Source organism: Chiloscyllium punctatum, chromosome 19, assembly GCF_047496795.1.
Source record: "Chiloscyllium punctatum isolate Juve2018m chromosome 19, sChiPun1.3, whole genome shotgun sequence".
NCBI classification, from domain to species: domain Eukaryota; kingdom Metazoa; phylum Chordata; class Chondrichthyes; order Orectolobiformes; family Hemiscylliidae; genus Chiloscyllium; species Chiloscyllium punctatum.
The window spans coordinates 53,233,999-53,246,271 of record NC_092757.1 but is presented as its reverse complement, the minus strand read 5'-3'; the positions used below and the strand labels follow the sequence as shown (position 1 = coordinate 53,246,271).

General features: G+C 41.5%; 1 protein-coding gene across 10 annotated transcripts in view; it reads left to right on the top strand.

Moving 5' to 3' along the window:
* The window catches only part of gtf2ird1 (GTF2I repeat domain containing 1), a 209,625-nt gene that overhangs the window by 184,536 nt on the left and 12,816 nt on the right, over positions 1–12,273 (top strand). For all 10 annotated transcript variants that reach the window (XM_072589410.1, XM_072589413.1, XM_072589411.1 and 7 more), the window contains one exon: positions 2,612–2,804. In XM_072589410.1, the coding sequence (XP_072445511.1) occupies positions 2,612–2,804 (193 nt within the window). The remainder of the gene's footprint in view (positions 1–2,611; positions 2,805–12,273) is intronic.

The window sequence follows — 12,273 nt, the reverse complement described above, 5'->3', positions numbered from 1 at the left end:
ATTACTCCACTGTGAATATTACAGTAAAATTCTGAAGACCTATAATTTATAACTTCATGTAAGTTCTATAATAGCAGTTAACAAGTTTTTAGTCATTAGCACCATGCTTATTTTCCACATCTGGAAAACTCACCTTAAAGGCTTTGAATGCTGGATCATCAAACTATCCAAGACTGTGATTGGCTGATTTTGTTGAGGTAAAGTTTCAAAGAATTATTTATCAAAGTTGGGAAGATCAAGTGGGGATGGATTGATGATCAGCCGTGATCTGACTGAATGACAGCTGACTTGAGGGACTGAATGGCTGACTTCTGTTCTTAATGGCTGACTACAGTTTTTGCTTCCTTTCCTTGCCTTGCCTGAGGTGGAGAATCATTCCCAGACAATGGTTATCTGAGAGTCAGCCAACCCGCAGCACCCCACCCATGTGGTTGTTAAAAGGGATTTTAAATTTCAAATAAGGCAAATATCAAGGGAAAATCCCTTACTGTGAGAGAGATGGTTTTGAGATTAAAAGATCTCAGGCTTGGAAAAGAAAAGAATAGGTTTGGACTGGATCTGATGGAATTGAATGTTGACTTAAAGAGCATTGTAAACTACAGCAATATTTTCCATTTAAAGTACAAGTTGTCTATAAGGGTAAACTGTACATTTAGTTGTTCCAGTAAAAATCTTATGATGTGAAATCTTGGTCATGTCAACCTTTCATTCATTAACAGGAAGTTCAAATTTCTTTTAGGGAGTCAATGGTCTATACTTCTAACAAGAAGTAAATGTGCTGAGGCACTACTGTCGGTTTTTAACCAGCTAACATCTTGCAGTGAACTAGAGTGGTTTGTTACTCTTGTCCAGCCATTCTATATTTAGGCATTCTCTAAATTGGTTATCTGGAAGGAGGTGAGAGGATACCCACCCACCCAATCAACCCAGGCCGGCACGGTGGCTCAGTGGTTAGCACTGCTGCCTCACAGCGCCAGGGTCCCGGGTTCAATTCCAGCCTCAGCTGACTGTCTGTGTGGAGTTTGCACACACTCCCCTGTCTGTGTGGGTTTCCACCGAGTGCTCGGGTTTCCTCCCACATCCAAAGATGTGCAGGTCAGTTGAACTTGCCATGCTAAATTGCCCATCGTGTTCGGGGATGTGTAGGATAGGTGCATTAGTTCAGGGGTGAATATAGGATATTAGGGTAGGGGGTTACTCTTCGGAGGGTCGATGTGGACTTGGTGGGCTGAAGGACCTGTTTCCATACTGTTGGATTTCTAATTTTTCTCCTGTCTCCCAAGGAGAAGTTGAACCCTCCCAATTTCTCTAATGAAGCTTCTCCAACTTGATGCCTCTTTGCTCCTTGAAGGTGCTCCTTAAAACTTATGATCAAACTTTTTATTTGTTTTAGTACTGCCTTATTTAAGTCATTGTCTAATTTTGTGTCGTAGCATTTTCTGTGAAGATCTTGGAGTCATTCGACTGTATCAAAGGCATTATACAAATGTGAGTTGCCGTTGATTGGTCAGCAATCAGTCTGGTCACAAAGAGCTAATTTGAGGGCAACCATTGATCATTAACGCATGTCAGTCATGGATTCAGGGAGATTTTCTTTTCTAAAACATTAGTTGAAAAATGTGCTGGAAAAACACAGCAGCAGGCCAGGCAGCATCCGAGGAGCAGGAGAATCGATGTTTCGGGCATAAGCCCTTCTTTCTCCTCACTTTCTCCTAACTTTTCTAAAACATTAGTCAGCTCTCAGCCAACGCATAATCGCTGAGACCATTCAAGGTAGACAGCAAGTATCAGGAGCTTTTCACCAGTCATATGGAGAGCAGCTCAACGTGCTGTGCAACCACTGCCATCATCAGTTTATAGAGTCATAGAGATGTGCAGCATGGAAACAGACCCTTTGGTCCAACCCGTCCATGCCGACCAGATATTCCAACCCAATCTAGTGCCACCTGCCAGCACCCGGCCCATATCCCTCCAAACCCCTCCTATTCATATTCCCATTCAAATTTCTCTTAAATGTTGCAATTGTACCAGCTTCCACCACTTCCTCTGGCAGGTCATTCCATACACGTACCACCCTCTGTGTGAAAAAGTTCCCCCTTAGGTCTCTTTTATATCTTTCCCCCCTCACCCTAAATCTATGCCCTCTGGTTCTGGACTTCCTGACCCCAGGGAAAAGACTTTGCCTATTTACCTTATCCATGCTCCTCATAATTTTGTAAACCTCTAAAAGGTCATCCCTCAGTCTCCGATGCTCCAGGGAAAACAGCCCCAGCCTGTTCAGCCTCTCCCTATAGCTCAAATCCTCCAACCCTAGCAACATTCTTGTAAATCTTTTCTGAACCCTTTCAAGTTTCACAACATCTTTCCGATAGGAAGGAGACCAGAATTGCACACAATATTCCAACAGTGGCCTAACCAATGTCCTGTACAGCTGCAACATGACCTCCGATTTGACGAGTGTATGGACAGAAGTGAAAGAAAATCAAAACTGCTCGTGAAGTAGATATATCAGAGGGAAGGGACAATGTGTGTCATCCAACGAGGTACATATCCTGCAGTGGGATAAGTTAAAGCTCTTTGTAGTTTATACTTATGATATGTTATCTTTCAGGAGAGGCCCTGGGACTGAACCGGCCTGTTTTGGTGCCATACAAATTAATCCGAGATAACCCTGATGCGATTGAAGTGACTGGGTTACCAGATGACATCCTTTTCCGGAACCCGACCACCTATGATCTTAGCAGATTGGAAAAAATTCTAACAGTCCGAGACCGAATCAGGATGACCATAAAGAGTCAGTTACAGTAAGTATGCAGATCCTTATCATTAACAAAATTTCATAGTTCACTATTGTATGGCAGTATTATTCAGCCGAGGCTCAGAGGTATGAAATTTGTTTCACGGTCAGAATCCAAATAATAAACTTGTCCCTAAAGAAAACTGCTGTTCACTAATTAAGTGGCTAATGGCTGCACCAGGGCAGAGATTTCCAGAAATCATTGAGACTGTCTTGGAATATGTGCATCCTAAAAAAAAAAGTGCAAGGGGCAAACAGTATTTTCCTTTAGTTTACATTATCCAGCTGAGCTTCACTTGTGTGTGGATATTTTTACATTGCGGCTTTGAAGACTCTGAATTACATTCCCATTAAAGTGTATGGCTCAGCCTAATTGGGTGGTTAAGGACAGGATACAAAAAAGTTTGAGCAGATGAAAGGTTTGCTTTGAGCTCTCTTCTTGAGGGAGGCATTTCAAGTTGTGTTAGGCTGTGATGAAATCAAAGCCTTTTTTCATTGGCAGGAGGGTCACTAACCAAAGAACACAGATTTGCAATAATTGGCAGAAAGAAAACAAGGAGAGATGGGGGAGGCAAGATGAAGAGGATTTTTTTTTCAGGGAGTTCTTACCAGTATGCACAGCCTTTAAGGGCAGTAGAAGCAGTTTCACTTGTCACTTTCAAAGATGAATTAGCTTGAAAAGGAATAATTTGTAGAAGTATGAGGAAGGAGCAGGGGAATGGGATTAATTGGGTAGCTGTTTCAAAGACTGGATGTAAGTAGTGGCTGCCTCCTGTGCAGACTGATTCTCAGTATTTTTGTCACTATCCATTACTTTGTCTTTAAAGGACATACCTTTTAGTTTTTACATATTTCTTACAAAGAATGATTAACATGTGGGTGTTTGTTTTCTGTTCATTTTGTTTGAATTGTTTTTTTTGCTGAATATGTTTGTGCTTCCTTTCATAGTTCATGTTTATTTACAATCTGTCTATGGACGTTTAATGTCCATCACTTGAAGTGTGAGGCTACATTTAGTGCTGTAAAAAGATAACTGCAAGTCAGGGTCATTGTTAATTGTGAGGTTCTTGCAGCACTGCAAAATCAGCTCAAAAGGAAGTGCAGTAACGAGCAGTTTGTTTACGGGAACTCTGCAAAGATCAGCAGACGAACTGTTTTTTTTAAATGTGGAAGGCTGGCAGATCGAGAACTAAGTTGTTAAAGTAGAATCTGTGTTTTAGGTAGGAACCCACTGTCTAACATTAATAAGATGTAATAAGAATTAACTAACTTTGTTGCATAATTATTTTGTTGAGTGAATACAGATTGGTTCCTCACAATAAGGAGGGGGGCTAAAATCCTGTGCAATTTTGCCACCATTTGGAATGGAAAAATAGATGCATATCTTTGTGACAGACTTCATCTATAATGTAATTACTTTGAAAATAAGTGAAAATGGCACTCAGTAGAATGTATACCTTCACCATGCTGTGTTAATTCAAAACTATAGCATTTGTGCAGCTATTCCTTCAAGTATTTTCCCTGTTTGGTTATGGCTGTGTAGCTACAAATTTTAAATAGACGATTTTAATAGCATATACCCTGTCTTTGAGAAGGCTTCAGGTAAATCCAAGTCCAAGAACCTCATCTGAGAACTTCTGCTCACATCTTGACAATTGGAACAAACTGTACCTTGGCAGCCCAGACAATCTGCCACCTTCTAAAACAATCCAGCACATTCTTTTTCAAGATTTATTTTCAATTTATTCTTTCTCCCAGTTTTAATAGAGTATTTGAAAAGTTCAAAGAACCAGATCTCATTATCTCACCTACCTTCAGTGGCAGACGAGTAATGAATTCTTTTCATTGGTTGATGTAATGTGTCTTACTGAAGAACAATGTGATGATGGTTGCCGATACTACATTTCTCTGACCAGCTAACAAGTACAGCCACCTCTACTCCAGTGGTGCTGAAGAGATGCACTAAACAGGTTGTCCAGTGCAATTGAAAGTACAACAATTATAACAACTCCTATTTACACAAACCTTTAAAATACGAAGTCATATTATGATCTAGTGCCTCCGGTTATTATGGGGTAATGTCTGGTTAAAGACAAATTAGACCCCCGACACAAACCTGGCTGGATAGATAAATTTTACTGAAATTTTTATTAAAACACAAGGATACAATGTTGCAGTCTTTGTTTTAACAATACAACAGAAGTTTATTAACAACAATCAAGAAGATAAACAAATCCCACTCTATTCCCTTAGAACACAGATTCAATGAATTTTGAACACATATCAAGAATAACCCAAGCATTGTTTATAGATTGATCAGAAACAACAGCTTTATATTAGAATCAGTATGCTCTCGTTCAGCTGCCAAACGCTGTTGCAATTCTAGGAATATCTCGTGCTATACCCATGAAAGACTTAGTTCAGCTCAAAAAGGGAGAAATAAACTTTTTTTTAAAGTACCTTTTATGGGCTTGAAATTATTAAATATAATCTCATCTGCCTGAACTGGAGAGAACTTTTTCTTAACTTATTGTTTTGTTCCTGATTTAGCTTCCTTCCAGCGTTATACAGTTCCTGATGCAGCTTTGATTCCTTCTTTTTATTTTAAAAGCTTCAAAACTTTAACGTCTCTTCTTTTCCACTGACAGCATCTCAAAACTCTGATTTGGGACTGATAATAACATTCTATTCCAGGATGATTTCATGAGGAATGTTGTTTAGCATGTTACTCCATTAAAAGGAAGCAGTTTGGAGCTTGATATATGTTTCACTTTCTCTCGACTTCACAGAACAGACCGAAAAATACCAACAGTTTGGGAAGTTCTCCCACTAAGCTCTATGGGTAGTTCTCCTGGAACTCTGGGTAACTTGTCCTTGCTTGGAATTATGGGTATTGTGGTTTTGAGAAGTTGATTGTTAATTCTAAACACACAGACAAACCCATGTTCAACTTAGAATTTCCAGAACCCAAGCTTGCACGTTTGTAAATCTCTCAGCATCATCACAATCACCCCAAATTACGGGATTAATTACAGGAATGTAATTATAAACCAAACATAAGAGGGAGGTGACCAAAAGAAGTGGGTTTTAAGGAGTGAATTAATGCAGGAAAGAGTGGCACAGGTTAAGAGAACAAATTCCAGACTTTTGGAACTAGATGGCTGACAGCCAGGGAAAGGACAGAGAAAATGGAGGATGTACATTTCTGGAGGAGCACTCCCTATTCTTTTAGCTCACAAACATAAATTAAAACAACTAGTACCAGGTTCTGGCTCCAACCCCTGTGCCATCTAACTGGCATAATGTCACCCATGTGCAGGCCTGAGATTAAAATTGCAATTTGGTCCTGATGTCATGATTGGCAATTGCTCCGCATAATTAAAGGAGCCCCATCACCTTCACGTGGGTGTCCCTCATAGCTAAAAATAATTGGATGAATTTACTGGGATAAATTTACTGGCTGCCCTGATTTTATTTGAGCACCTGGTTAAAACTGAACTTCTCAAGACCATATTTTTGGAAAAACTCAATTTGTAAGAAGTGATAATTATTTGTTTTCACAAAGAGGGATTTCAATCTGACCTTTTATTTGTTTTTTTAATCAGTGAATGCATGTGTTAGTTGAGCATTTTTGAACATTTGTGCTTTTTTTTTGTGCCTTAATTGACTTAACAGTCATGGTAACCAGTAAAATAATAACTTAAACCATTACCCCAAAGCTCAATAGTAGATACCTGTGAAAATTACTTAGTATTACAAAGAATCAAGGAAGTATCTATATATAAAGTTTCCATAATCTTACCAGAGTGCAGTATTGCCCCATCATTAGAGAGAGATCATTTGTGCTGGTTTATCCTGAGTGTCACTATGCCTGAGACAAGGGGGAGAGGTTGAGAAGGAGAGTCCTTCATGTAACCTCAGCTGGTGCGAGAATTGAACCCATGTTGTTGGCATTGCTCTGCTTTGCAAATCAGCCATCCAGCTAACTCAACTAACCTAGCACCGATAAGCAGGCTCAATTGATCAATTTGTGTTACTGCTTGTTTCAAGCTCCCTCACATTCAGTCATCATGTTCTTTACCACAGAAATAGGCCCTTCAGCCCATTGTGTCTTCAGTGGACTATTTTAGTCTCATTTTCTAGTATTTGACCCGTAGCCTTTTACACTGAGACGCTTCAATTGATATTCTGAGCACTACTTCAATGTTGTGATGGATTGCTCATCTACCACCTTTTCAGGCAATGAGTTAAAAATATCCACCATCCCCTGGGCAAAGATATTCTTTGTTTAATCCGTTTGAAACATCGTGCCCCTTACTTTAAATGTATCCCCTTGATTATTGACCTTCTACTAAGGGAGAATTTTCTTCCCATCTACTCTATACCCCTTGGAATTTTATATACCTCAATCAGAATCCCCTCCTCAGCCTTCTCTGCTCACAGGTAAACAACCCCAACCCCTAGTCTTGTGCTGCCATGGTGAGCTAAATCTGCTTCTGTACTGTATGGATTGGGAGGTTCACAGCTGAAATGCTCCACCCCAAGCTATATCCTGGTGAATCTCCTCTGCACCCTGTCTTGTGCAATCACCTCCCTCCTATATAGTGGTGAACAGAACTGCACTCAGTCCACACAGTTATTTAAACCAAGCAGTATATCCTTTTAATCTTTTTGCCCTCATGTGTTTAGAATCATAGAATAGATACAGGACAAAAGCAGGCCATTGGGCCCCTCTCCAAGAGGAATTCCCTTAATGCCACACTCCTGCTTTTCTCCATTGCTCTGTTCATTTTTTTGTGTTTTTGAATAATGACCCAATTTTCTCCCAAAATCCTTGAATAGAATATGCCTCCTCACATTCTCAGAGCGTTCCAGATCCTAACCAATTGTCGCAAAAATTATGTTTATATTGACAACAAATCAATGTCTCTTTTAATTTGCTAATATGTGACTAGCTTCCCATAGATGCCATCTGTGTTGTTATCTTTGGGTAGTCCAGATGGCAGCATATTTCACATTCCACCCACCACTGAAAGGGCTTAACTCGAAATGAAACTTCAAAGAAGCCCAGATGGACTGCTGAATAGTTTCACGATTCCACGGTTCACTTCGGACTACACGAGAGGCCATAACATGATTCCATGACAGAATTTTAAAATGTTTGAAACTTAGAAACATAGAAATAGGAGCAGGGATAGGCCATTCAAACCATTGAGCCCATCCACCATTCAGCATGATCATGGGTGACCTTTGTCTTGACACCATGCCCCTGCTCTCTCCCCGTACCTCCTTGACACGTGTAACTTCCAGAAATCCATCCATTCCTTTCTTTGTTATATTCAGTGACTTTATCTCCATAGTCTTCTGTTGTAATGAAGTTCAGAGACTTACCACCCCTTGAGTGAAGACATTTTTCCGAATCTCAGTCCAAAATGACCTACTGCAAATCTTGAGACTGTGACCCTTTCATCCTAGGGCCCCAACCAATGGAAACATTGTCTCTGCATCTAGTCTATTCTGCCCTGTCAGAACATTGTTTTAATGTGATCTCCTTTTAAACTTGGGTGTATACTGGCCTAGTTCCCAATCTATTCTCCTCTGACAAATCTGCCATCCCAGGAATCAGTCTGGTAAACTTTCATTGCACTCTCTCTATGGCAGGTTTTTTCTTTGAGAAGGAGACCAAAACTACACACAATGATCCAGGTAGGGTTTCACTAAGGTCCCATATAGCTGCAATAACACATCCGAGTTCCTGTACTCAACCCCTTCCAATGGCTGGTCCACAAGGACACCCAGATCCCTTTGCATATCAACAATCTGTCCCATCTATCATAATTTAAGTAATGCCATGCTGAAATGACTATACAGAGGCTGGTATCCCATTACCAAGTCACAATAGACAGGCTGTGGGCCAGCCAACTTGGAGTCAATCCCCTGGAGATTTTAAATCCCCTGATTATGTTGGTCAGCCAGCGCTTCCTGATTGGGGTTGTTAACTTGGGCCAATCAAGGATCTCATAGTCAGAGGTCCACCTGGTTCGAATTACTCCATACCTCTCCCCCTAAGGCCAGGGATGTAGCTGTGGGCTTTCTCTTGTAGCTGCGATGTTTTTACCCCAGATCCAGTTCCTCTGATTTGGAGTTTGACACAGGTGATGTGTGCCAGACCATAGCCAGCCTCTTGATTCTGGAGCATCTCGGGGGAGTTTCCTCCTCCTCTCTGTGATAACAGTAACAAGGCTGTATCCATCTCGACTGTGAAGTTTCCTTGACACTAGATGGAGGGGGAGAATCTAGTTTCTGACAGGCCTTCTGGCTGTTCTCAGGGGCCAGAACAGTTTTACTCCTGCCCTGTTTGCAAGGTAACAGCTTTCAGGTGATCTACTTGTTTGCTCAGGATCGTCTCACCAACTTAAACTTTGTAAATCCCAAGACTTGATCTTATGTTAACCTCACCTCGTATCCATACAGGGTCATTTCCATGGTTCCTCCACTGAACTGTGTACCCTGGATTAAATAGTCTCTCTTGTTTAGAGGAGGAATTTGGCCGGCATTGGTGTTCCTGCTGTTTAAAATCCCGTCCCAGAGTCTGGGAATATCGGGTTTAACCTGTTGCAGAGTCTTCTCCCCATCAGCAACTCTGCTGGAGCTATCCATGTTGTTGCCTGAGAGGTTGTCCTACAATCGAACATGAACTGGGACAGCTTGGTACTAATTAATTCTAAACGCTGATTCTTTGAGCCTGCCTTCAGCATTTCGACTGCTCTTTCCACCAGATCATTGGACAATGGATGATATGGAGCTGTCCTTATATGCTGAATGCCATTCGACTTTAGGAAATATTCAAATTCCCTGCTGGTAAAAGACATCACATTGTCAATTAACAATACTTCCAGGAGTCCATGTATCACGAGTGATGCTGCAGCTTCTCAGTTGTCATCCCTGAGTTTGCCAAATGAACTTTATGCACATCCAACCACTTCGAATTGGAATGCACAATGACCAGGGATATTGAGCCCATTAAAGGACTGGCATAGTCAACATCGTACTTGCCTTCATTGCTCAGTCCTTTGAGTATAGGAGTTGGGAAGTCATGCTGAAGTTGTACAGGACCCTAAGCAGTCAGAAGGATTACCTGTTGCTTTCATCTGCCCCAATGTCATTTGCCTGGGAAAAAAATCATAATTTTTCCATCTAATGGGCCCAGTCTTTGCCAGCAGGATCGAATGAGTCAAGCCTCTCAAATAAAGGCATGATTCCAGAAATGCTCACCCCTACTCCAGAATGACTGTTGTGAGCGAATGTTCTTCAGGTACTTCCTGTTTTCTCCTGTCACCACTGAAATAACTGCACAGAGACTGATATCTCATACCAAGTCACCCTTTGTTTATTTGTTCACAGTACATTGGCTGTGATTGCCAGCTCAGAGTCAATCCCTTGAACTGAGGAGATTCTAAATAAGACCATAAAGCAGAGGAGCAGAAATGAGGCCATTCAGCCCATCGTGTCTGCTCGACGATTCAATCATGGCTGATAGGTTTCTTAACCCTATTCTCCTCCTCTCTCCCATAATCCTTGATCCCCTTGATACTCAAGAACCATCTATCTCAGTCTTAAGTATACTGAATGACCTGGCCTCCATAGGGAATGAATGCCATAGATTCACCACTCTTTGGCTGAAGAAGTTGCTCCTCATCTCTGTTCTAAAAGGTCTTCCATTTACTCTAAGGCTATGCCCTCAAGTCTTAGTCTCTCCTACCAATGGAAATATCTTCCCAACATCATCTCTGTCCAGGCCATTCAGTATTCTGTATGTTTCAATTAAATCCCCCCTCATCATTCTAAATTCCATCGAGTATAGACCTAGAGTCCTCAAATGTTCTTCGTATGTTAAGCTGTTCATTCCTGGGACCATTCTCGTGAACCTCCTCTGAACACAGTCAGGGCCAGTACATCCTTCCTGAGACAAGGAGCCCAAAATTATGCAGAATACTCCAAATGTGGTCTGATCAGAGCCTTATAGAACCCCAGGAGAACATCCTTGCCTTTATATTCAAGTCAGCTCAAAATAAATGCTATCATTGCATTTGTCTTCATAACTACTGACTCAACCTGTAACTTTACCTTGAAAGAAACCCGGACTAGAAATCCCAACTCTCTTTGCACTTAAGACGTCTGAATTTTCTCCCCATTTAGAAAATAGTCCATGCCTCTATTCTTCCTACTAAAGTGCATGGCCTCACTCTTTCCCACATTACTCCATCTGCCACTTCTTTGCCCACTTCCCTAATCTGTCCAAATCCTTCTGCAGCCTCCCCACCACCTCAGTGCTACCTGTCCTTCTACCTATCATTGTATCATCTCCAAACTTAGCCAGAATGCCCTCAGTTCCTTCATCTAGATCGTTAATGCATAAAGTAAGCCTTGTGGAATAGCACTTGTCACCGGCTGCCATCCTGAGAAAGACCCTTTCATCCCCATTCTCTGTTTTCTGCCAGACAGCCAAGCTTCTATCCATGGAGTCTGATACCATGAGCCCTTTATCTTACTCTGTAGCCTCCTGTGCAACACCTTGTCAAAGGCCTTCTTGAAGTCTAGGTAGATAACGTCCATTGGTTCTTCTTGGTCTAACCTGCTCGTTACTTCCTCAAAGAATTCTGGCGGATTTGTCAGGCATGACCTCCCCTTGGTGAAACCATGCTGACTTTGCCCCAGTTTATCATATACTTCCAAGTATACAGAAATCTCATCCTTCTCAATGGATTCCAAGATCTCTCCCCTGGTAATTTTATTTTTCTTAACCCCCACACTGCCGCCTAACTGCGGTAGTGTTTATTTTCTCGCCAGCGCCCATGCTGTGTGTGTGCAGGTGTGAGACACAAGGTGTACGAATCTTTATTCAGTTTCCACCACCAGGAAGAAAGGAAACACCCGAGTGGCCAGTGACAAGCACTGCCCTTCACATCAACGGGCAATGGTGTGTGACTCTCCCCTGTTAATATTGGTCGTCCAGGGCTTTCTGATTGGCCAGGGTTAACAAACTCAAACAAGAATCTCGTAGCCAACAAGGTCAACCTGGTTCCATTCACTATACCTGCCATTCTGGTTTTCCTGCTGAAATGGGCAACTTCACATTTATCCGGGTCATGCTGCATCTGCCACATATTTGGCCACTCACTCAACTTATCTAAATTACCCAGTAGCCTCTTTACATCCTCCTCACATTTGATGTTTTCACCTAATTCTCTTGATTTCCTGAGTGCGTTAGCTTCTCTACCAAAATACAACATCTGGTTATTTATCCACTTCGTGACTCTGAGCAGTTGCTGTATGCAAATTAGCAGCCACATTTATTTAAATAAGCAGTAAACTATTTAAATAGGGAAAGCTTGCAAAACTCGGTGGTGCAGAAGGATCTGGATGTTTGGGTACATAAACCACATGAGGTTGGAATGGAGATACAGCAAGTGATT